The 25,000-nt window shown below is 42.8% G+C and overlaps 3 protein-coding genes across 5 annotated transcripts; 2 read left to right on the top strand and 1 right to left on the bottom strand.

The window, feature by feature from the left end:
* Positions 1 to 43: 43 nt before the first annotated feature.
* LOC121310105 (membrane-anchored junction protein-like) lies at positions 44 to 8,108 on the bottom strand. 3 transcript variants are annotated; one of them, XR_005948730.1, is made up of 6 exons: positions 7,751 to 8,108; positions 2,748 to 2,867; positions 1,884 to 1,929; positions 1,611 to 1,690; positions 701 to 832; positions 44 to 172 (listed from the first exon to the last, which is right to left on the bottom strand). XR_005948730.1 is itself a non-coding variant. In XM_041243367.1 (5 exons), the coding sequence occupies exons 1-5, from the start codon at positions 7,777 to 7,779 to the stop codon at positions 829 to 831; spliced, it is 279 nt and encodes a 92-aa protein (XP_041099301.1). In that variant the 5' UTR covers positions 7,780 to 8,108; the 3' UTR covers positions 556 to 828. The 3 variants fall into 3 exon arrangements, 2 of the variants coding, with proteins under 2 accessions (XP_041099301.1, XP_041099300.1); XM_041243367.1 differs by lacking the exon at positions 44 to 172 and having other exon boundaries at positions 556 to 832; XM_041243366.1 differs by lacking the exons at positions 44 to 172; positions 701 to 832; positions 1,611 to 1,690; positions 1,884 to 1,929; positions 2,748 to 2,867 and adding exons at positions 4,742 to 6,104; positions 7,126 to 7,230 and having other exon boundaries at positions 7,751 to 8,072.
* A 2,469-nt stretch (positions 8,109 to 10,577) lies between these two features.
* zgc:77262 (uncharacterized protein LOC402952 homolog) lies at positions 10,578 to 14,902 on the top strand. Its single transcript, XM_041243368.1, has 2 exons — positions 10,578 to 10,692; positions 12,118 to 14,902. Exon 2 carries the CDS (start codon positions 12,229 to 12,231, stop codon positions 13,174 to 13,176), a length of 948 nt encoding a protein of 315 aa, XP_041099302.1. The 5' UTR covers positions 10,578 to 10,692; positions 12,118 to 12,228; the 3' UTR covers positions 13,177 to 14,902.
* A 5,666-nt stretch (positions 14,903 to 20,568) lies between these two features.
* On the top strand, positions 20,569 to 24,992 carry arl2 (ADP-ribosylation factor-like 2). Its single transcript, XM_041243370.1, has 5 exons — positions 20,569 to 20,755; positions 22,104 to 22,214; positions 23,232 to 23,394; positions 23,886 to 23,966; positions 24,298 to 24,992. Exons 1-5 carry the CDS (start codon positions 20,691 to 20,693, stop codon positions 24,430 to 24,432), a joined length of 555 nt encoding a protein of 184 aa, XP_041099304.1. The 5' UTR covers positions 20,569 to 20,690; the 3' UTR covers positions 24,433 to 24,992.
* The last annotated feature ends 8 nt before the right edge of the window (positions 24,993 to 25,000 follow it).

The raw sequence follows: 25,000 nt of genomic DNA on the forward strand, positions 1-25,000 counted from the left end.
AGAGAAGAACGAGGAACATTTTGTATAAAATGCTCATTTAATAAAGTTTGTAATCTTGATTTACCAGAGGAGTATCTATTTCAGTCTTTTGTGCACATGAGATAATTACACATTAGTGTCCTCCTAGCTGGTGAAACACTTACAGGTGTGCACGTGGACAGGGTTCGCTTAGCTGGGAAAACAAAACCAAAAAAACATTACACATTAAAACAGCCATCTTAATGCTTATTTTAGTTATCCTGCTAAACGTGCTTTGAAGCAGAGGGCTCAAAACTTGCCAGATGAAAGAGTCAAACTTCACTGCGTCTGTATTTTTGTGCTGATTTGCACTTGGTGTAAACTGCGCTGTGTTTAAATATCACTTGGGGCTCGGTTTACAATATTTGCGAGCCCAAATTTACCTGGACCCTGGACACACTGTGTGATGAGCCCTGGATTGGATTCGCTCAGCTACCCTATTTCTCCACAGACGGGAAATAATAATAATAATAATAATAATAATAATAATAATAATAATAATAATAATAATAATAATAATAATAATAAATGCTGGTAATGTAGTACCCTGTTTGCACATTAATAGTTAATAATCCTTAAAATGCAAAGGACATCTATACTGATGTTAAAAAAAAAAAGAATGAAATATCACAAACTAAAAGTCAGAGCAGTTGCTGGCTGGCAGTGCGGAGGTTAACCCTACCTGCTGCAGCCTGCCCCTGCTGTTGCCCTGAATTGAGCTCCAGGTACAGGGTGCAGACGTCAGGGTGCGCTGAGAGAGAGGAGCTGCCCTGCTTGAATCTCAGCTCCGACACTCTCTCCCACGAGCTCTTATCTGACAGCGTAGTGAAGGAAACATTCTAGCATGGGCAGACTTAGAAGCAGCTTTCCACAGCGGTGTGATCCAGTCCTGCTTTCACTGGGAGTTTAATAATCAGACTCCCGCTGCACAGCAGTGTGATCCAGTCCTGCTTTCACTAGGAGTTTAATAATCAGACTCCCGCTGCACAGCGGTGTGATCCAGTCCTGCTTTCACTAGGAGTTTAATAATCAGACTCCCGCTGCACAGCAGTGTGATCCAGTCCTGCTTTCACTAGGAGTTTAATAATCAGACTCCCGCTGCACAGCAGTGTGATCCAGTCCTGCTTTCACTAGGAGTTTAATAATCAGACTCCCGCTGCACAGCAGTGTGATCCAGTCCTGCTTTCACTAGGAGTTTAATAATCAGACACACCTGAGCTTGTTAGCTAGACACACTGGGGGCTGATCAAGCTCTATCTTTCTCAAACTCCTCAATAATGCGATCCAAGTCATTATTACTGTAAAATCTCAAAAGGCTCTCTGTGTCTCCTCTCTCTCTCTCCCCCTCCCCCTCTCTCTCTGCCCCCTCCCCCCTTCTCTCTCCCTCTCCCCTCTCTCCTCTCTCCCCCTCTCTCTCTCTCTCTCTCTCTCTCTCTTCTCTCTCTCTCCTCTCTCCTCTCTTCCCTCACCCCCCTCTCTCTACTCTCCTCTCTCTCTCTCTCCTCCCCCCCTCTCTCCCTCTCTCTCCCTCCCCCTCTCTCTCTCTCTCCCTCTCCCTCTCTCCTCCTCTCTCTCCTTTAAGTGAAGGATACATGGAAAGATATTGAAATGCTTGAAACGTGGCAAAGGGCTGCACGCTCTCCAGGTTGGCGAGAACAACACGAATGGCATCCTGTCAGAAAAAAAAAAAAATGATGAAACAAAAACATACAGCAAAAAAAATAAATAAAAAGCAAGTTTAGGAATCTGTGCTGCCTGTTGAAAGGGCATAACTGGAATATATGGAATATCTGCTAAGAAAGAAATATAATAATAATACTAAATAATAATATATAATCTAATAATAATAATAATAATAATATTACCTCTACCTCCTGTGTGATCTCCTCCTTGTTTTTGAAGTCCTCCACGCTTGAATCGAACACAGAAAATAACGAAAGAGATTAAGCAGTAATTTGTCTTTGAACAAAAATCATAAACCAAACTCTATTTCTGCAATTTGATACATTACACCGAGACTTTACTTCTGCAGTTAACAAAATTAACAGTGAGCTTATCATAACAATACATAGTGAAAGAGAGATAGACAGATAGATAGACAGATAGATATAGACATACATAGACAGATATAGATATAGATAGATAGATAGATAGATAGATAGATAGATAGATAGATAGATAGATAGATAGATAGATAGATAGATAGATAGATAGATAGATAGATAGATACTGTAGATAGATAGATAGATAGATAGATAGATAGATAGATAGATACTGTAGATAGATAGATAGATACTGTAGATAGATAGATACTGTAGATAGATAGATAGATAGATAGATAGATAGATAGATAGACAGATACTGATAGATAGATACTGTAGATAGATAGATACTGTAGATAGATAGATACTGTAGATAGATAGATAGATAGATAGATAGATAGATAGATAGATAGATAGATAGATAGATAGATAGATAGATAGATAGATAGATAGATAGATAGATAGATAGATAGATAGATAGATAGATAGATAGATAGATAGATAGATAGATAGATAGATATTGATAGACAGACAGATCGATTTTTTTTTTTTTTAATTAACAGTTGTAATAGAAGTTTATGATCCTCAAAATGACAAAGCAGAGGACAGCAACGCCGGGCTGGCAATGTCTTTGAAGTAGATCCGTAACAATTGCGTTGGAAAATAAATAAAACGAAGTTTATTTACCTCGCCTTGTTTCCATATCTTATTCTAAACTTATAAACAGAGCTGTCGGCGTGAAAGAATCGGGTTTCTGGGAACGGGCAGCGGAATCGGTTAACTGGCATTTTCTTTCTTAAGAAGTCTCTGCAAAGAAAAAATTAAAATAAAAAAAGGACACTTTTTTTACATAGTGATTCTAGTTTTATAAAGAGAACTCTTACAAATAAAGAGAATGCAAAACTGAAAAAATGAACTAAATTGAAAGTATGAACGACACAGTGTTGCAAATAAACGTCCCTGTGAAATTTAAATAAATTCAGTCGAAACGGTTTTGAGGATGTAGCTTTTAAACCATTTGCACCCAAATTCGTATTTATTTTGCATTACATTTAGAGGTAAAATTTCGCTTTTAACAAAACGTCGCGGTTAACGTATCGTTAAATAGCAAATTCAAATAACACGGGCAGATGAAAATGCATTTTTAAACCAAAATAAATAAATAAATAAATAAATAATTAATCTGAAATTAGACGGTCCGCAAATGGGGGCAGCGGCGCTTCAAGGGTTAATACCGTCGTGTTTATTAACGGTTCCGTTAACAAACAAATAACAAAATAATTACTCTTGTAATAACACTTGTTTTAATCGTCCTATTTCCTTTTAATTTCAAACATGTTAAAAAGTTAATTTATTTTTTTATTCAAATCCCAATGTAAACAAAGACGTGTTTGTCGTCGTTACCTTTCAAATTTAGAATTACGGGTTGTTTTTTGTCATGTTTAGTTTTATTCCTTACACAGAAATAACCGCGTTTATTTACACGCAATAAAAAATATATTTTGGTTTTTTTTTTTTTTTAAATTAACGTACTTTTGTGTCGTCCGTTAACCGAAACATCGTCTAAATAAAAACGATTTTAAAAAAGGCGCGTTCCGCTCGAGCGCTTCTTCAAAGTTCTGCGGCAAGGGTTAAGGTGGTATTAAAATTAAGTACGTAAAGTCAATGGCTTAGCTTCTCCTATTGTTATTGCTTGCTTAAACAACAAACACGGACATACCACCTTAAATTTTCACGTTGGGCGGGGGGGCAGGAGGGAGTTATACCGACCTCTGTATTGAAAATAAATCCTAGTGTCATGTATTCAGCCACCGGCAGGGGGCGATAACCGCAACACATTTACATTCCCGCCTGCATATTATCACTGCGTATTTAATAACAAGAGGCGAGAAACTTCAACACAATATTGCAAAAATAAACCTTTTATTTTGCTCGTTTGTTGCAAACCAGTGCACAAGTTAAATATACGGTTCTGTGAAGAAGTACTTCTACTTGATTACATCTGTGTAAAAATGTACAAAGCTATACATTAGTATTCTATTAATAACATCACAGTTAAAATTGGTCTAGTATAACCAGATAGCAAAAAGCAGCCAGTAAGTCTATTTTATGTCTTAGTGGACCTTACTGGAATTTAATGCATTACTTAACATTGTATATCTCTGTGTGTACACATAGACGCCACTGACTCACTGTGTGTGACCCTGAGTGAGTCACTTAACCTCTTTGTGCTAAGCAGGTCTTTGAATCCAGGGTGAGCAGATTTGTTGTAAACAACTCTCTGCAGCTGATGCATTGTTCACACACCCTAGTCTGTCCCCTTGTTAGCTAGACACACTGGGGGCTGATCAAGCTGGTAGCAGCAAAACCTGGACTGGATAACCCTGCTGTGCAATAGGAGTGTTATTCCCACCCCTGTTATTTAAATTACCCTATTAAACATTGTAGCCAAGGAGGCTGTGTGGTCCAGTGGTTAAAAAAACAGGCTTGCAATCAGGAGGTCTTGGGTTCAAATCCCAGCTCAGCCACTGACTCACTGTGTGTGACCCTGAGTGAGTCACTTCACCTCTTTGTGCCCCGTCTTTGGGGTGAGGCATTGTTGTAAGCAACTCTGCAGCTGATGCATTGTTCACACACCCCAGTCTCTTGTAAATCACTTTGTGATGGTGTGCCACTATGAAAGGTGCTACATAAAAATATATAATATGTATATATAGATCTATATTCAATATCTAAAAACAATAATATCACTATAAAAGTTCCTCAGCTAGACTTGTTTGTAGATCTCTGGTGAGCTACTTAATGCTATGCACATGCATACATGTGAAACCAATGTTGTGTTATTGTGTACAAAATTGTGTGTGTTGTTTTTTTTTTTTTTTTTTTCCCTCCCCAACTTAGTGTCCTTTAGCGCTCCCTTCACCTCAGCTCAGTGGGATGTCCTCCGACCACCCCCCCAAAACCAGTCGCCTCTTTCGAGACTACAGGCCCCCCTGGAGGACAAGCTCTGCAGGTGTCTACTTGAGTTCCCCTAAGGGCCAGTAGGGTGCGCTGTAGTGCCGGCGAGGAGTCCCTGCTGCTCTGTGGAAACCCGCCCCAGTGAAAGAACACTCGTCTGCAAAGGCGGGTTCCCCCGACGTGCTGCCCGTCGCTTGATTGGATAAGGCCCTCCTGCTTTCCGCTCCCATTGGCTGATCGGGCTTGCTGGCTATATTGGTCTGCAAATGTGGATGATCTTGGACCGGCAGCTCCACTTCACGGCAGACCACAAATAAAATCAAAAAACAAAAGTAAATTGTGTCACGGCGCTAGAGCAATGACACAGCTGACAGCGAGCAGCAAAAAGAGACCGTTTCAAGTGTCCTTTTCTTACAATCTCCCCTTAATGGTTGACGGCATTTGAGCTGGGATCAAGATTCTCTCAAACCTTGCCTTTGGCTGGCTCCAAGCAGCTTTCAGCTTGTGCAGAGGCTCCTAACTGCCTGCCTCACAGCCCAGTGCGACCTTTCAACTCTGCAAGCCCCACCCACTCACCATTTCCCCATCCCAGAGAAGAGGCGAGGAGGAGTTGAAAGGGTTGCCGCGTGATCTCTACGAGGCAAGCTGTTCTGGCGCCCGGCAGTTAAGATTCTCCGGACAAGCCCAAAGCAGCTCAACGCCAAGGTAAAGTCATGGAAAAACAGGGCAGGGGGAATATATTAAATAAAACAGCAATTCCAACGTAGATACTTGCTCTACGGCATTTGAAACCAGACACTGCTTTTACATCAGAATCTCTGCATCGACGGGAGCCGTCCGCTCTCCTCATAACACTGGATATAAAAAGCTAAGGTCCGGCCAGTTGGAGGCCAGAATGTCTGTTTCCAGGTTCTGGTCGTGCCTGGCGCTCAGCCCAGAGCTAAAGTTTTGAACCTCATAGCTGGGCAGCAGCGTGCATTTTGGTTCGTGATCCTTCAGGACTTTATTGTAATGCTCCAGCTCCCTTCTCAGTCCTGCGATCTCTTTCTGGAAGGCGCTGTTCTCCTTTTCCAGATTTTCCAGCTCCTGCGACACGGGGAGGGACAATCATCAGGGTTTACAACGCTTTGCAATGCTTCCCTGCGCTTTCCCATCCCCCTCTGTGCTTTACAATGCTTCCTTGTGCTTTACCACACCTCTCTGTGCTTTACAATGCTCCCCTATGCTTTACCAGACCTCTCTGTGCTTTACAATGCTTCCCTATGCTTTACCAGACCTCTCTGTGCTTTACAATGCTTCTGAACACGAAATATACAAAGGAATTACGAAAGGAATCTCGTATGAGAGAGAGAGAGAGAGAGAGAGAGAGAGAGAGAGAGAGAGAGAGAGTATATTTAAACAGTGTTGTTGTTGAAGGCATTGAGAAAAGTCTTCGAGTGGAAACGCCTGTCCGCCTATTCGTTGAATTTCTTGCAAAGCGTTGCTAAAGAATCTTGAGTTTGATTGAAGGCCCATTTCAGTGCCCTGGCCGTTTCCTTTAAGTCAGCTGACCTCCTGCTCTCTGCTGCTACTCCCTGACAGCTGAGTCCCTGCAGGGAGGTTCAGCGACTGGAGCAGCTGGCGGAGCGCCAATCAGGACTGAGCTGGGGGCGGCTCCACCCCCTCCAGACTCCAAGCTCACAGGCATAGGGGAATTCCAGGGAGGGAAAGTTCAGGGCTGGGAATCAGACTCCTATTGCAAAGCAGTGTGATCCAGTCCAGGTTTTACTGCTACCAGCTTGAATAAAGCATAGGGAAGCATTGTAAAGCACATAGAGGTCTGGTAAAGCATAGGGAAGCATTGTAAAGCGCAGATAGGTCTGGTAAAGCATAGGGAAGCATTGCAAAGCAGAGAGAGGTCTGGTAAAGCGTAGGCAAGCATTGTAAAGCACAGTTATAAATATAATAATCCGACCTCCATTCTTTAAAATACAATTTGCAACAAGGCATACGATCATCGGAAATGCTCTGCCTTTGAACCCAAGCCGAACCTGGGTGAAAAGGCAGGCTATTGGGGTTAGTGACGTCACGGCAGCCTCAGGTACCCGGAGAGTGTTCCCTGTGTTACCTGGTGCAGAGTGTCGGCTCTTTCCGTGTGTTTCTGTCGGCTTTTCTGTGCTGCGGCTCTGTTTTTTGCTCTTCGGGTCATCTTCCTATCACTGTGCTTAAAATTCTGCAGGACAGATATAAAAAAAAAAAAACGTGCACGTCATTCGTGCTGTAATGTAACCGCGATACAGCCTGTGCCACCGCACTCAGCGGAGCGCGCTTTGCATTGCAAGGCGTGTTTGCACGGTCTGCGGGATCAAACACACGCTGGTTTAAAGTTAAAGAGACATCGACGCTCTTTCTATTTTAGGAAACCAAAAAAAAAAAAAAACCACTGCGTCCAATATCGTTAGTGCAATGCGAGTTTATATGCGGCGGATCTAATATCAAGCGCTCTGCTTCAGAAATGAAAAGGCAACACAAACAACACACACACACACACACACACACACAATGTTTGAAATGAGGTACACATGCATGCAAACAGTAACCCCTGCACACGCCTTATGGAAATATTTCATGTGTGCACCAAGCACAAGAGCGAGAAATAATTCAACACGATGCATATATGTTATTTACATGCAATAATATACATAATATATACACACACACAAATACAAATTCAAATATATTTTAAAAATTACCGAATCCGAAGTGCCTTGAGAACTCCCATCGTCTTCTGATGTCGATTGTAAATTAACCCCGCCAGGAGAATCCATGCCAGACAAATACATGTCTTATTGTCTGGCGCCCAGCTGTGCGATACTCAATATATTATTATTAATATTTTGCAAAGCGCGGCTAGGTCGATTCTGCATGCAACTCGCTCTCCGGTCCCGCTTGAGTGTTTGCACGGCTCTCTTACGCGCAGACTGAACGCGTCCCACCCGGAGAAGGCATATTTATTTGCTCTGGTTTGGTTTCGTTTTATTTTAAACGCTGGCGTTGCTCAGAAGGGCAAGGCGACAAAAAAGCCTTTGCGAGAATTCACGTGTTGGGAATTTCTCAAGCACAGGCTACGCCCCCCTCCCCCGGAGTTGGATTTCCTATCTAAACCCGCCCCCCTTGTGTTTACACAACAACAGAAGCGGTCTTTGATTCAGATTAATAGCCCGCTGACGTACTGTGCGCTTATAATGAAGGGGATTGGGCTTGTTTTTTCGGAGTCGCGGGTTGTGCATTTGCATAAACACTCTATGACGGGTTTGCGCTTGTTTTGGGCTTGTTTTGTCGCTTTTTTTTCTCAGGTGAGACTTGGCGAGAATGGAGCTCTTACTGTATTCGCTGACTCGTCGTGTTGGGGGGGTCGAGCATGCATTTACGGCAGTCCTTTCAACACCGAGTCTGTTTCATTGCTGATATAGACAATTGTAATTTTTTTTGTCATATTATTTTTGCAAACTAGGTTAACGCAGGCAGGCGCATCACACGGTGGGGGCTCGAACCCGGGACCTCTCTCACTGAAGCATTGCACCTATACCTCTGTACAAAAGAGCGTGAATCGCCTACCAGCCCTGCAACTCTCTCCCCCCTGCATTATTAACACCATCTCTTGATGGAGACGCGGAAAAATTTAAAAATGGGACCCAACTAGTGTATTTTGATATCAGAAATTGAATTGCTGATATTAAAAATTGAATTTTTTTTTGAGAACTCCCATCGTCTTCTGTATATATGAAGTGTTGAAACGGCAGCAAAACAAGACTACCTTTGCACAGCGGTTTGATCAAAAACAGAAACATTGTGAAATCAGGTTATTTTTTATTACCCCCGGTATGTAGTAACTCTGCCCATGCCTGTATTTCTCAACTTCAATGAACTGCATCGTTTAATATACACGAGTACACGAGTACACGTTGACTGTGAGGGAGATGTTTGTAATTGTTTTACAGCGCCATTACAATGGAGTGAAACGGAACGGTATTCCGGTAAACACAAGAGCAACTGCGACCAGAACATTGTTACAATCCGCTGTTCTTTTAAAAACTAAAGTCACGATAAAGTCACAGAATTGTACTTTAGAACTTATAACTTGTATGAACTGTATCATCAATGATATTTATCCCATACCCTCATAATCAGAAAGAACCAAAATCCTAGACTCTCAATAATTATGAACCAAGATTATTATTATTATTATTATTATTAGTCATTTGTCATCAAATGCTGCTGCTGCAGAGTCTCTTCCAATAGGACCTTGAACCTCGTGATTACAAACCCTCTTTCGTCTTTAGAAGTTATGATGAATTTTATCGGCAATTGTTCAAACCAACCCTCATAATCTGAAAGAACCAATATTGCAAAATCGTTTCGCGCTGTTTATGGACCAATAACAATAAACCGGTGAAGGGTTGATATTGTGAAATGTGCTCTGCGTCTCAAGTCGACAAGCATTGTAAAGCACAGAGAGGTCTGGTAAAGCACAGGGAAGCATTGTAAAGCACAGAGGGGTCTGGTAAAGCATAGGGAAGCATTGTAAAGCACAGAGAGGTCTGGTAAAGCATAGGGAAGCATTGTAAAGCACAGAGAGGGCTGGTAAAGCATAGGGAAGCTGTTGTAAAGCACAGAGAGGTCTGGTAAAGCATAGGGAAGCATTGTAAAGCACAGAGAGGTCTGGTAAAGCACAGGGAAGCATTGTAAAGCACAGAGAGGTCTGGTAAAGCATAGGGAAGCATTGTAAAGCACAGAGAGGTCTGGTAAAGCATAGGGAAGCATTGTAAAGCACAGAGAGGTCTGGTAAAGCATAGGGAAGCATTGTAAAGCACAGAGAGGTCTGGTAAAGCATAGGGAAGCATTGTAAAGCACAGAGAGGTCTGGTAAAGCATAGGGAAGCATTGTAAAGCACAGAGAGGTCTGGTAAAGCATAGGGAAGCATTGTAAAGCACAGAGAGGTCTGGTAAAGCATAGGGAAGCATTGTAAAGCACAGAGAGGTCTGGTAAAGCATAGGGAAGCATTGTAAAGCAGAGAGAGGTCTGGTAAAGCATAGGGAAGCATTGTAAAGCACAGAGAGGTCTGGTAAAGCATAGGGAAGCATTGTAAAGCACAGAGAGGTCTGGTAAAGCACAGGGAAGCATTGTAAAGCACAGAGAGGTGTGGGAAAGCATATTTTAAAAAGACATAGCAAACAACGGCACGCTATTGCAAATGCACCGTAAATTATCTGGGTGGATGTATAATATAAAAAAAAAAAAAAAAAAAAAAAAAAAAAAACGTGTACTCCGCTTCCTTTAACCAGTTCTAATGTAATGCCTTAAATGTTAAGTCAATCTATTGCATTTGTTTTAAAATAAATAAATAAATAAAATAAATAATGAACCAGACCGTTTGTCTTCGGGGCAAAAAACAATCCCCCCCCCCCCCCTCACAAACAAACAAACAAACAAACAAAAAAAACAAACAAGCGAGGGTGCCCGTGTACCGTTTGCGCGCCGCTGTCAATAAAGTTGTTCTTTGTTTGTCTGGGGCGGGGCTTCGCCTCGGCGACAAGGAGACTCGCAGCGGCCATCTTCAGAGCCGGGAGGACGAAGCGGCGATATCGCTCTCCCTGCCCGTCGAGCGGCTCTGGTGTCGAAACCGTTCGCGACCGTAAGTGTTTAATTTCGTCGTTGTTAAAAATATATATATATATATATATATATATATATTTTTTTTAAAAAAAAGAAAAGCCGGGACGGTTTGTCTCGAGGATGTTTGAATTCTGGCGGGGAATGGTCGCGAGGCCCGGTGACTGAAAATTTCGTTTTATTTTTTTTTTATTTTTTTCCGCTCTCGTTAGGGTTAGGGTTTTATTTATTTATTTTTTTTTTAATTAAAACTCGCACTGCTGATTAGTTTGATACAGAAAGGCGCGGTTATTTATTTATTTGTGGTGTAATTTAGCGCTAGAGAGTCGATCCAGTAACGTACCTAGACCGGGCCAGCGAGAAATAAAATAAAAAAATAAATAAAAAAAAAAAGCTGCATTTCGTTTTATTCGTGGTTTTAAATAATAATGGCCACTCTCTTAGGTGCGCTGAGGCGTCTGTTTTCAGTATTAGTATTTATTTGTTTGGTTTTCATGTCGATTGTCGATGACTGAAGCACACGCGGCTGTTTGCAAACGCCCCGTTTAAAAAGAAAAGAGAGACGCTTTTCTCATTAAGCTGTGTGTGTTTTTAAAGTCGAGATGAATACGAATTTGAATATTCGTGTGCATGTTTAGTTTAAGTTCTGTAGCAGCCTTGTAAACAAAAAGTGTGTGTGTGTGTGTGTGTATATATATATATATATATATATATATATATATATATATATATATATATATACACACACACACATATATATATATATATATATATATATATATATATATGTGTGTGTGTGTGTGTGTGTGTATATATATATATATATATATATACACACACACACACATATATATATATATATATATATATATATATATATATATATATATATATATATATATATATATATATATATATATACACACACATATATATATATCAGACTCCCGCTGCACAGCAGTGTGATCCAGTCCTGCTTTCACTAGGAGTTTAATAATCAGACTCCCGCTGCACAGCAGTGTGATCCAGTCCTGCTTTCACTAGGAGTTTAATAATCAGACTCCCGCTGCACAGCAGTGTGATCCAGTCCTGCTTTCACTAGGAGTTTAATAATCAGACTCCCGCTGCACAGCAGTGTGATCCAGTCCTGCTTTCACTAGGAGTTTAATAAGACACACCTGAGCTTGTTACCTAGACACATTGGTGGCTGATCAAGCTGCTAGTAAAACCAGGAATGGGTGACTCTGCTGTGCAATAGGCGTCACATAACCTCAGTATTTCCATCCCTAATATATGATTTGCCTACTTTGCCATTGATTTTATAATGTTTTTTGCTGCTTTCTCCTGCCAGAATCCCCCCCCCCCCCTTGTAAATGAGATCTAAAGGGTCCTGGTTAAATAAACACATCTGAAACTTAAATATCAATTTCTTTCCCTTTTCTCACAGGATAGTGTTACCCTACCAGCCTGGCATAACAAAAAGAAAAAAACTGCCCCACACCATCTCCTCTCCTTCCTCCCCCAGAGAACAACTCCCACCACCAGACAGACCACAAAGATGGTGAAGATCTTCGTGGGCAACGTGAACGCTTCCACCACGGAGGCGGAGCTGCGCGCCCTGTTCCAGCGCCATGGCGAGGTGACAGACTGCGACATCCTGAAGAACTACGGCTTCGTGCACATGGAGAAGGAGGACGAGGCCACCAAGGCCATCGCGGCGCTGCACAAGCACGAGCTCAACGGCTCCCGCATCACTGTGGAGTACGCCACCACCAAGATGCGCAACGCCACCAAGATCCACGTGGGCAACGTGGCCCCCACCGCCACCACGGGCAAGATCAAGGAGCTCTTCCAGCGCTACGGCAAGGTGGTGGAGTGCGACATCGTCAAGAACTACGCCTTCGTTCACATGCAGAGGGAGAACGAGGCCCTGGAGGCCATCGCGGAGCTGAACCGCACCAAGCTGGAAGGGCAGAAGATTTACGTCTCCCTGTCCCGCAGCAACCAGGCAGATGACGGAGAGGAGTATGGTCCTTACGATCACCCCTACCCTCCCCCACCTCCTCCTCCTCCTCCCCCTCCTCACCACCACCACCCTCACTACCTGCCCCCTCCTCACCCTCCCGCTGATTACTACCACCCCCGGGGCCGCCTCCCTCCCCTCCCGCCTCCACCCCCGCCCAGAGCCTACTACGAGCGGGAGGCGTACGAGAGGAGCCCGCGGTACGAGCCCTACTCCTCCTCCCGCTACTACGCAGCGCGGGACCCCTACGAGAGGAGGGTCCCTCCACCACCCCCTCCTCCTCCTTCCTACTACAGGGAGCGCAGCCCTCTGGGAAGCAGGAGGACCCTGCTGCCCCCACCCCCTCCTCCTCCCTCCGCGGCAGCCTACAGTCGCAGCCGAGAGTACGGGGGGCTCCTCTCCTCGCGCTACTCCCTGGGTTCAGGGTTCGACAAGGATGACTACTTGGATAAGTACAGCAACGGGTTCACAAGAGGCTATTAAAATGTTTTTTTTTTTTTTTTTTATTGCGTTGAAAGAATAGTATACAGGGTTAGGTGTCTGCCTTGAGTTCAGCAGCAGATATTAAAGGAAATTTGTTTTTAAGTTTTTTTTTTTTTTAAAGTAATGAAATCCACTCTCCTCAAAAAAAAAAAAAAAAAAATCTGTTCATGGCTTGAGTACAATAGCAGTCCAACTTCTTTTGCAGTTTTACGATTACAAAACCCAGACTGGCAACAAACCGCTAACAATTGTAGAATTATTATTATTATTATTATTATTATTTTTTTAATCTGTTTGCCATTGCCTCAGCCTTTTGGGTTTCTGAAATTGTATCAAAGATTAAATCACACATTATTTTTTTAACTTGTAATAACAGCCTGCCGCCTTCTTTTTACAAGAGTGAAAACAGCAATTTTTTCAGCTAGAAGGGGAAAACTGGTTTGCTTTATAAAGTATCAACAGATCTTGAAACAAAAAAACAGAAAATAGGAGCCTCCAGCTCTGTCATCTCAAGCCCAATTTGTGAGCTTTTTCGTCTGTCGGCTCCCTTTTTTAAAAACCCGTTTTTATATTTTAACGTGTGGAATCGACTGCTGTTGCCCTCAACATGAAAAAAAAGTATTGGATTCAGTGTCTGACCAGCAAGAGCAATAGACTTCTCTACTATCATCCAAGAACAAGAGGCTGTGAGAGAAATCACTGAGAATTTACCCCAATAGCTGCCTTAATCGTTTACCAGCTGTTGCAGTAGAACCCATATGATGATGATAATTTCTAGAATCAAACAGATCAAAGCTTGTAATGTTTTAATAGCCTCTTCCTTGAATCTCTCTGTACAAAATCTTAAAAGTAAGTTGGGAATCTTTTTAGATAGTAGAAAAAGTTCCTACCCAACTCTCCCTCCCCCTACTCCCCTCTTCCATCCCTCTCTCCAGTTCCACAGACAAACACACCCGCACACGCGAACGAACGAACGAAGATTCAACGCAACCGAAAGACTGGGGGATTCACATATAAAACAAAATAAAAAACGGACGGCAAAATCCATTCGAACGTTTCGGATACGGCAAGCTGTTTCATTATTGTGCAAGCACAAGCATCAAAGCCCGCCGTTGCTTTCAATAAAAAAAAGAAACGGCCGTTTTTTTTTGGTTTTTTTTTTAACGAACCTGACGTTCCGGACGTTCGTCTGCATCATCGTTTGTTTTTTTTTTTTTTTTTTTTTAAATGTTATAAAAGATTTGACAACGATTGTAAACCGTAATTGTGTGTACAAAAACGAAAGCCAACAAAGATATATTTTGCTTCCTGTTTTGTTTTTCTCTCTCTCTTTCTGTGTAATCGCCACTTTCGTTTTGTTCTTTTGATTCTAGTCCTGAACGAAAAAAAAAAAACTAACTGTAAATCCAAGCTTTGTTTTCCCCCGAAAAGCTCTGTTTCCGATGTCTCATGTGTAGCTGTGAACGGACCGTGTTCAGATTGTGTGTTCCGGTAATAATAGCTCCATAGAAAAGTTACGTCAGCCTGCTCTTAAGTCTTATCCAGTTTGTCATTCAGCCGCTGTTGTACTGTCTTGCGCCTAAACAAGAACGATTTTGTAAAAGTTTGCACCACATTTGTTCTACAAGTCTGTAGAGATATAATTATTTTTGACGGCTTTCGGTTTAGTTTGGGGGTCAGTCAATGATCGATGGAGTGTGAAGTAATAAAAGATTCCTGTCAACGATTTGCTGGGCTTCCTTGATCGTATGCCTTTATTTAATTTTATTTTTTACTTAGAAATTCCGACTTTATATAGAAAAACGCACTCAACGTGCAATGCCGGCCGACCGCCTCATTGGTTGATGAGGTCGTGGGTTTTTGGTGGTGGGTGGGGTTTTGGCTTGTGAGGACTGTATTGGATAAAAAAAACACACAGGGTTGAAAGAGACTTGTGGATTGGTGGTGGAGGAGGAGGATGGGGCAAGAAATGAACAAACGGACAAAAATGTTCTTTTTAAAACTCCTCTGTGAAGGATTTCCAGAAAACTACACAAGGCTGGCAGTAATGGTAAGTGCATCTAAGAGTATTGATGTAATTTACGCAGGGTTAAAGATTACTGGTGGCTCTGCCGCACCCAGGCCTGGGAGACTTTCTTTGAGTCATATTATTGAAATGACCAGTTTCACTTGCTCAGCCTTCTCTAAAGCTGTCGGCACTGTTGCTGACCAGCGAGTGATCTACAGACTCGCCTGGCTTGTGGACAGACTTGTTGCTTCACCTAGAATTATAGGCTTGCGACCATAATAATAAAAAAAAAAAACTATATTAACATAATTTAGATCCTTTTAAAGAAACAACTAAAATGATATCACGAAGGAGTCTGCCGGAAGCAGTAATAGGCGTACAGTAAGTATGTCATGTTTAGATTTTGATAGGTTACAGTTAAGCATGTGGGTTGGAAAATACAGGAGGGGATGCAGAACTGGCTGTAGCTGGAGCCTACATTGTTTCAGGTCCTGGCATTTCAATAATAGATAGCTCTGTGATCTGTGGCTGGCTACAGGGACAGTGAAAGCCTCTAACCCTGGATTTGTAATTCCTTGTATTGTGTTTTAAATCAGTCCTCTCCCCTACCTTCCTCTCCAGCTCCTATGGACAATTAAGACAATTTCTTAAAAAAAAAAAAATGTATTTATTTTTTTTACCTTTTACAAACATGCAGCCACAATTCAAAGGACTGGCAGCTCTTGTGTCAAAGCCCTTTCTTTAGAGACTGTAAGTCACATTGGTTTCTTAGGATTGTTTACTTGAGTTACTTTGTGCTGGACCTGTTGGGCACAGGTGCTTTGAAATAGTAGAAGCACCAATACAAGAAACTGCATTTGAGACCGAACCGTCACACGGACACACACGGACGGACGCACGCACGCATGCATGCACACGCACACACGTGTCTCCTAGGCCAGAGTTTCCCAGTCCTGGTCCCAGGGGCTCTCTGTGTCTTCAGTGTTTTCATTACAACTGAGTTCTCAGTTACTTTACAGAACCCTTAGTTGAACTGAAACCTGGTTTTTCATGATTATCTATGCTTTTAACTGTATAAACTTGTCTATAAACACTTAATCTTTCATTATATGGTGCGTGTACATATATAAGCTGATAATCGTAAGTGAGTTGCATTCAAAAATTGAATTTTTAAAATAGAATGTAAATCTTGTCAGTTTCAATGAAATGGTCACCCAAAGCATGGGGATTTCAGTCTGAAGCCCAAGTCAATTAAAAGTCTGAAATGTGTATAACACGGTGTTAGAACACTGGCCTAAGTATAAAAGTGTCATTGTTAGATGTTCTCTGAGTTAACTAGCATGTTACCTAATTAACCTTTTGTCACCAATTATTGTTAACAGGTGAGGGTCCATGATTACTATAAATATAGGTAGCATAGGCACAAGTTTGTCATTCTTGAGTGTAGGGGAGCAGAAAATGGCAAAATACGCTCAGTTAAGACAAATCGCAAGAACTTTGCAAGTGTCTGTAACTGCTGTGGCCAAGACCATCAAACGATTTGAAGAAACTGGCACTCATGAGGACTAAACAAGGTCAGGCAGGCAAAGAATGACCTCAGAATCGGAACAAGTTCATTAGAGTATATATATATATATATATATATATATATATATATATATATATATATATATATATATATATATATATATATATGTATTAGTAGTTGATAATTGATTTGTACCTCGTTTTTCTCCCAGTTTGAAATGGTCAATTGTATTTAGGCTCAGCTCACCGCTACCACCCCACCTGCTGACTCGGGAGCGGGCGAAGACGAACACATGCTGTCCTCTGAAGCGTGTGCCATCAGCCGCCCGCTTCTTTCCACGCTGCAGACTCGCAGTGCAGCCCCCTCCAGGTTACAGCGTCGCCGAGGACAGCTCTGGGCAGCTTACAGGCAAGCCCGCAGGCACCCGGCCAGTCAACAGGGGGCGCTGGTGCGCGGTCAGCCAACGACACCCTGGCTGACCTAAACCCTCCCCCACCCCCGGGGGGCGCTCAACCAATTGTGCGCCGCCCCCTGGGAGCTCCCGTCCATGGTCAACAGTGGAAATAGCCTGGATTCAAACCGGTGACCTCCAGGTTGTAGGATGCATCCTACACTCCACGAGGAGCGCCTTTACCAGATGCGCTGCTCAGGAGCCCCCTTCATTAGTGTAATGGGACCAGTTTTTTTTTTTTTTTTCAGCTTTTAAAACAGTTGTCGAATTTCAAGTTAACACTACAAGTTCATAGGTAAGTTGAAATCGGCAGCTTTTTAGGCACGAGGACAATTAAAAAGGTTTAATTAAGCTAACAATCGGTCCGATTAAAGGTTTGATTTAAGTAATTGAGAGCCCAGTTGGAATGAAAACCAGCAGACACAGCACAGGGGGTCCCGGGACCAGGCTGGGGGGGGGGTCGGGGGGTCCTAGGCAACTCATTTGCACACCTGCAGTAATTGAGAGGTGCAGACTGACGCTTCAAACACATGCTGGAAGGCAAGACGAAGTAAACGAGCAGGCTGTGCTGTAGTCCTTCACCCCGGGACAATGAAAAGATTTCTACACTCTTAAACTTACCGGTATCATAATCAAACTGCTTTATATTGATGGTTTTATACTGGCTCCCCGAATTACTGCCATTGCATGAGATAAAAAAGCATTCTTGACATTTCTACACCAGTGATATTACAGACCTGGTTACATGTCCCGGGTTCATACCTGCTCAGCTACAAGCTGTAGAGGGATCTGGCACAGTCTGATTTCATTGTTGGTGTGCAGCACAAACTTGCATGTATCTGATCCTTTTTCCATTCCACTGAGAATAAAGTATATATTTATTCAGAATGTGTGCGCTCTCCTTTTTTTGTTTGTATTGGTGTCTTAATTTGTTTAAATGTAAGTAGGTAGAATGAAGGGATGTTGGTGAGAGGTTTCTACAAATGAGGGATGGGAATGAGACTCCTGTTGCATAGCAGTTTGATCCGTTCCTGGTTTTACTATGAGCCACACCACCCTTTAAAAACAATACGTTTTTTTGTTGTTGTTTTTGCAAGAAGATTAAGATAACCATCTTGTGTTTTTAGTCATTATATTGCAAAAAAAATGCATTACTGCGATATTTTTATTTATTTATTGTGGGTTGGGGGGGGGGGGTGACAGTTTAAACGTACCCGTGTACAGGGAGTCATAGGATAACCCCGGTGTAATGTGGAATTATTATGTTTTCAATGTAACAAAGAGCTTTAAACGTGTATGCATTGAAAAGACAGCAAACAGGCTTGACTGGGAAGACATTAAACTGATTCTAAAGCGGTGCAGCACAGCCGGCTTCCTGTAACAGACGCCGAGACCGGCGAGACAAACAGGCCTCCCACGCAGCCAAACAATTGAGACGGATTGTCGCTTGCCTTCGTTTCATGGAGATTAACGAGCGCCTTGACCTGCAGCCTCTTTTAAATGCGGCGCATTCTCGACATAGTTCCCTGACCATTCCCCGGCCACCACAGAAAGACTTTATCAAGCTTAACAATGCAGGGCTGTGTCGGGAGGGTTCTGCGTAGGGCACTGGCGGCTTGCATTAATTAACTCCTTTTATCCCGGACACGCTGCAGCCTGCAAGCTTATTAGCACGCTCCCATTGCGTCGGTAGGTTTTGATTTGGTTTGCATATGAAATCAAACTACTGTAAATCTTGGGTGGAGGGGAATGTGTTAGTGATTGTCTTAATTGATGAGCCACTGGGCTGGTAAAGCTGTGGTTTTGAACCCCGGTCCTGGGGCCCCCGCTGCTGTGTCTTTTGGTTTTCGTTCCAACTGAGTTCTCAGATCCTAATAAAGTGGCCGGACAGAGTGGAGTTTTCAGACACAGCCAGAGACCTGTGTACCTATTGACAGGACTTGGTCAGGACATTCTCCAGCTCAGAAGGTTATAGCACCCCATTTCCAGATGTGTTTGTCTCCCCCGTGAAGCGGGGCCGCGACCTCGGAGGCTTTCAATTCTTGAACAAGAGTGAGGATCGTTAGTTTTCAATTGATTCCAGGAACATATTAAGTTCATCCTTCTTTGAATTCCAGAAAAGTCCCCCCCCCCCCCCCCCCGCCCGGTTTGAATCCATTCCAAGGAGCTGACTGTGTTTGTTATGTTTTGAATTCCTGTCGTCGTGTCTATTGGAACGAGGCTCCCGGACCCCGGTCCCGGACCCGCTCTGCTGTGTCTGCTGGTTTTAATTCCAACTCAGCTATCGATTACTTAATTAAAATACCTCAATGAACTAACAACAAATAGCTTAATTAGAGTATGTTTTGTTTTTTGTTTTTTTAATTGCTCTTGGCTCCTGATAAGCTGCAGATTTTCAAGTAATATAAAATTGTACAGCTAACTTGAAATTTAAAAACCGAACACAAATAAAAGGATCTAAGAAAGCGAATTAATAGTTCAATTAAATGTTTGAGAACTCAGCTGGAATGAAACAATATCTCGTATAAAGCAGAATAAAATCAGTAGGCAATAAGATAAGATTCAAATAAGGACACAGTGAAGAATACAGTAAATAATTCCCTTGAGTGACAGTTTCGAATTGCAGCATCAGATGCAGTAACAGCCTTTCGCCAGCAGATGGCAGCCTCGTCCGGATAAATGCGCGCCTCAGTCCCCGCCACCAAAAAATCTTCTCTATAGACAAGACCGGGCTGATTTAACATTGAAACTTCCGTCCATGCATTGCCCCCTCCCTTCTATATAATGTAAACTCTGCCTTATTTCCTATTCCAAGCGTTCTCTTTTTTAAACAAGATTGCATTTTTAAAAGACGATTCACCCGGATTTATTTAGAGACACCCCACCTTAACACACACGCCTTATTATTTCTGCGATCGATGTTTTAACCCTGCCTACTGACAAGGGGCTCTTTACCGCCGGAGAGCTTGCAGGAATTACCACTCTCATGCATATTCGTGACAAGACCGGCGGCGAGGTCTGGTCGTCAAGGATCCAATATTGCAAAAAATAAAATAAAATACTCTCCCTTTTCATTTTCCCGCTGTACGATCTTTTGCTATCCGTAAATCAAATATAAAGTTCATAAAAACATACATTTAAGAACTGCAAGTTGCATATATAAAGCCATTTTGCCCGCACAGTATCTTTATATAAAGTGCGCTTTCTCTTCCAAGCCTCTAGGCGTCGCTGTTCCCGCCTTCTAACCCCTAATGCAACACCCTAGCTTGAGATCTCTCTCTAAAAGCCGGTTTAGAGGTGTGGTCGGGATATGGCGTGTTTTTCTGTGACTGGCGTTCCTTCTGCCCAATCACAACGCAGGATTATTAACAACAACTCCCCGGTTGACCAATCAGAACTGCGCAAGGGGGCGGGAGTTGTTGCCTGCAGCGTTTGCAGTGCACAAGAGTTTGCAACTTAATAGCAACGCGGTTGCAAGTGTGCTTGATTTTTAACAAGTCGCAGGCAAGCGCTGGCACTTTGTTATAATGGGTTTACTGACCATCCTGCAGAAGATGAAGCAGAAGGAGAAAGAAGTCCGGTTGCTGATGCTGTATCCTAATCATCTAGATGCAGTGTCAGCCTGCGCAGATCGCTGATAATAAACGAAGGCGTAGTAATGGCGTGAATTTAAAAAAAAAAAAAAAAAAAAAAAAAACCCAAAACTGGCATTTGTTGTTTGAGACGTGGAAACGCAAACGTGAAATAATTGAAGGTGCTGTCGGTCGCTAGCACGCTGGTGCACGTAGAAGCTGACTTCTGTTATAGTACGATAGCTGACGCAGTGTGATAATAATAATAATAATAATAATAAATAATAATAATAATAATAATAATGTTTTACAATGTGGGCTCTTCAGCAGCCTGTGCATTCATTAGAAAGTTATTATTAGCTGGTATATTTTGGTCACAGTGCTGCATAGATAATTCTGTATTGGTCATCACCTGGCCCCATAACTCCGGAACACTGTGAGACAGAACAGGATTGTGAAGTTGCCTTTAAACTGAAGGAAATCAACACGTGAATTGAGCCTCAAACCTTTGCTAAATTGATTCTGGTGATTAATTATCTTGAGGCAGCGTGACAATACAATAATAGCTTTTAACAAATGAAATAAGTACATCATGTTATTTAATTGGGAGAGTCCCTGTAAAGTAGGGCTATATATTACTAATTAATAGGATATAAATAGCATCTTTTAAATATTGAGAACTGAAATATCATTTTGAACAAAATAAATGTCTTGAATAAACCTACACACACGTTTGTTCAAGATGCTTTTTTTTATTTTGTAAGATTTGTGTTATCGCAATGGTTCTTTAATTAAGAAACAGTGTAAATTAAGCAAGTGCTTAGAGCTCAATTGACGTGTTTATTGCTTTCAGTTTAAGAGCAACTTAAAAACCATGTCCTGTCCCAAAGTGGTCCCGAATTATGGGGCCAGGTGGCAACCCTAGTGGCACTGGAACGATTCTTAAAGTGGGGGTGCTGAAAACCATTGAACAAAACTGTAACCCCTGTACATGATGGAAGAAATGCAAAGCCAGGGGGCGCTGCTGCACCCCCAGCACCCCTAATTCCAGCACCCTTGGTCAGTATTGATGTTTTTTCCACCTGCGTTTTTTTGTTCTCCGTACGAGACAGACACAGTGGGGTTATGAGGACAGCACTAGCCCGAAGTGGTAAGAACCCGGGGGGTACTCTCTAGCGTCCCCGTCAGTAAGAGGAACGGCCCGGGTGTGCGTGTGTTTTGTGTCAGACGGTAGCCGCGACCGTGATGCGACTCTCTTTTTTCAGCTGCAGTCGCGTTAGCAATAATGAAATAGGAAGTGTAAGGTTTGAATAGTCTTTTCGCACAGCTCCGCTTCCAGGTGTGTCGGTCCTTATCGGGGTGTCCCAGTGGCTTGGATAACGCCGGGAAAACCACCATCCTGAAAAAATTCAACGGAGAGGACATCAGTACCATCTCCCCGACCCTGGGGTTTAATATCAAGACACTGGAGCACAGGGGGTAAGAAAGCAGGCGGGCCACGCAAACACCACGCCGTCGTTTGGAGACCAAGTTATTATTTTGTTCCCGGTAAAGAGAGGTTTGATTTAGGGATCAAATTACATAAATTGAGCTTGTGTTGTGATTTTGTTTTTCAAAGGACAATTTTTTTAAAGGTTAAACTGTGCTCTGAAAAAACAAACAAACAAACAAACTAATCCCCACTCACTTGAGCAGTTTAGGGACTGAAGACTTTTACTGGATGTTTCATTGATCAAAGAAAGCAAAAGCTGTCAACTTAAAAAAAAAAACATTTTGTGAATATACCCTTCAGTTATAATTTATTACTGTCATTATTTTTGAAATTTTGAAACCATTTTGTGTCAATCTGTGGTTACTGAAAAAGTAATCCAATTACAGTTTCAAGTTACTGAAATATAATCAGATTAGTTAGAAGTTACTGAAATATAATCAGATTAGTTAGAAGTTACTGAAATATAATCAGATTAGTTAGAAGTTACTGAAAAATGTAATCAGATTATAGTGAAAAATGTAATTGGATTACAGTTACAAGCTACTAAAAAATGTAATCAGATTACAGAAACGTGTTGCATGTCGCGCGCTGCTTCCTGACACTGTGCACTGCAGCCAAACACGAGCCCAGCTGGAAATGGTCCTTCGCAAGTCTTTCAGCGTCACTGAAGACACTGGACAGGACCTCCAGTCCAAGCTTTTGTCGTTGGAGTTGAATTGGGGTTCTTTTGTCGTTGGAGTTGAATTGGGGTTCTTTTGTCGTTGGAGTTGAATTGGGGTTCTTTTGTCGTTGGAGTTGAATTGGGGTTCTTTTGTCGTTGGAGTTTTGGGGTTCTTTTGTCGTTGGAGTTGAATTGGGGTTCTTTTGTCGTTGGAGTTTTGGGGTTCTTTTGTCGTTGGAGTTGAATTGGGGTTCTTTTGTCATTGGAGTTGAGTTCGGGTTCTTTTGTCGTTGGAGTTGAGTTCGGGTTCTTTCGGTGCTGAGAGACGTGGCTCTTCTTTCAGCTTCAAGCTCAACGTTTGGGACGTGGGTGGGCAGAAGTCCCTGCGCTCTTACTGGAGGAATTACTTCGAGAGCACGGATGGGCTCATCTGGGTGGTGGACAGTGCAGACCGGCTGAGACTGGAGGACTGCAGGAGAGAACTGGGGGGGCTGCTGCTGGAGGAGGAGGTCCTCCACTGGAGAGGGACGGGGCTCCACTCCCCCCCTCCCCGGGGACCTGCTGGAGGAGGTGGGGGGGGAGGGACCTGCTGGAGGAGGGGGGGGGAGAGGGAGGGGCTGCTGGAGGAGGGGAGGGGAGAGGAGAGAGGGAGGGGCTTACCTGCACTCTGTTGCTAAGCAAGCCAGTGTTAAATACCTGTTAAATACCTATATCAATCAATCAATCAATCAATCAATGTTTATTTTATATAGCGCCTTTCATAGCGGAGCACCATCACAAAGAGCTTTACAAGATGCAGCATCAACAAGAAAATCCATAATACCACAAATACAGAGAAATGCATGATATATAGTAACACACACAATGCATAATACATTAAATACAGTGGAAAGAGCAGAATACAGGATAGCAGCATAATACATGAAATAGTGCATTAAATACAGTTCCCTTGGTTTAAGAGCTATGTCTGTCTGTCCTTCTGTCCGTTTGTCCACAGCGTCTGTCCGGAGCTACTCTGCTGGTTTTTGCAAATAAACAAGACCTGCCTGGCGCCCTGTCTAAAGACGCCATCAGAGAGGCGAGTATTATTATTAGTATTATTAGTATTATTATTGAGTCATTCAGCAAAGGCTTCTATCCAGAGAGACTTGCAGAGACTAGGGGGGTGAACTCTGCTTCATCAACAACCGCTGCTGCTGCTGCAGAGTCTCTTCCAATAGGACCTCGTTTGTTTTATGTCTCATCCGAAGGACGGAGCACAAGGAGGTGAAGTGACCTGCTCAGGGTCACACACAGTGAGTCAGTGGCTGAGCTGGGATTTGAACCTCCTGGGGCAGCAGAGCCCCCTCCCCCCTTCCCCCTTAGCCCCGCTTTCACGGGACCCCTCTCCACTGTCCCTTCTCTCGCAGGCTCTGGACCTGGACAGTATAAAGACTCATCACTGGTGTATTATGGGCTGCAGCGCAGTGACGGGAGAGAACCTGCTGTCTGGAATCGACTGGCTGCTTGACGATATCTCCTGCAGGATATTCACGGCTGACTGAGGAGCGCCGGGGAGCAGACTGGCTCTGCAGGGACGTGCGTGCGGAAATAAACACACACACACACACACACACACAAACCTAGATACACACAGGTACACACCTAGATACACACATGCCAGCATAAGCACTCACACACGCGCTTACAAACAGGTACACACACACACAAACCTGGATGCACACAGGCCAGCATAAACACTCGCACACACGCTTACACACAGGTACACACACACACAAACCTGGATGCACACAGGCCAGCATAAACACTCGCACACACGCTTACACACAGGTACACACACAGGTCTAGAAATACATGCATGCTCAAGTGTTATTTGAAACAGAATTTGATTTACTTAAAAACTAGCGAGGATCTGTTTCTAAGACAGTTTGTTTTGTTTTTTTATTTTCCAGTGTTTATAGTGATTTTTGCATTGACTCCCAAACACTGTGAATCTCTCACCTTACAGCCCAGAGTCTGGAGAATGAACTTCCACGCTGCAATTACACAGAAACGCCGCTAGGTGTCTCTTTAAACCAGGAGAAATACATTTAAAATACAGCCGGACAGCAC

Source organism: Polyodon spathula, unplaced genomic scaffold, assembly GCF_017654505.1.
Source record: "Polyodon spathula isolate WHYD16114869_AA unplaced genomic scaffold, ASM1765450v1 scaffolds_1730, whole genome shotgun sequence".
NCBI lineage: Eukaryota > Metazoa > Chordata > Actinopteri > Acipenseriformes > Polyodontidae > Polyodon > Polyodon spathula.

What these genes read in the sequence shown, in the direction of transcription:
- arl2 (XM_041243370.1), top strand. Translation starts at nt 20,691, where the DNA reads ATGGGTTTACTGACCATCCTGCAGAAGATGAAGCAGAAGGAGAAAGAA. An exon ending in GAAGTCCGGTTGCTGATGCT is followed by an intron (nt 20,756 to 22,103) that starts GTATCCTAATCA and finishes GGGGTGTCCCAG; the next exon opens with TGGCTTGGATAACGCCGGGA. An exon ending in GGGGGCTGCTGCTGGAGGAG is followed by an intron (nt 23,395 to 23,885) that starts GAGGTCCTCCAC and finishes GTTTGTCCACAG; the next exon opens with CGTCTGTCCGGAGCTACTCT.
- zgc:77262 (XM_041243368.1), top strand. Translation starts at nt 12,229, where the DNA reads ATGGTGAAGATCTTCGTGGGCAACGTGAACGCTTCCACCACGGAGGCG.
- LOC121310105 (XM_041243366.1), bottom strand. Translation starts at nt 7,840, where the DNA reads ATGTATTTGTCTGGCATGGATTCTCCTGGCGGGGTTAATTTACAATCG. An exon ending in CTCAAGGCACTTCGGATTCG is followed by an intron (nt 7,231 to 7,750) that starts GTAATTTTTAAA and finishes TCTGTCCTGCAG; the next exon opens with AATTTTAAGCACAGTGATAG. An exon ending in GAGCCGACACTCTGCACCAG is followed by an intron (nt 6,105 to 7,125) that starts GTAACACAGGGA and finishes CCCGTGTCGCAG; the next exon opens with GAGCTGGAAAATCTGGAAAA.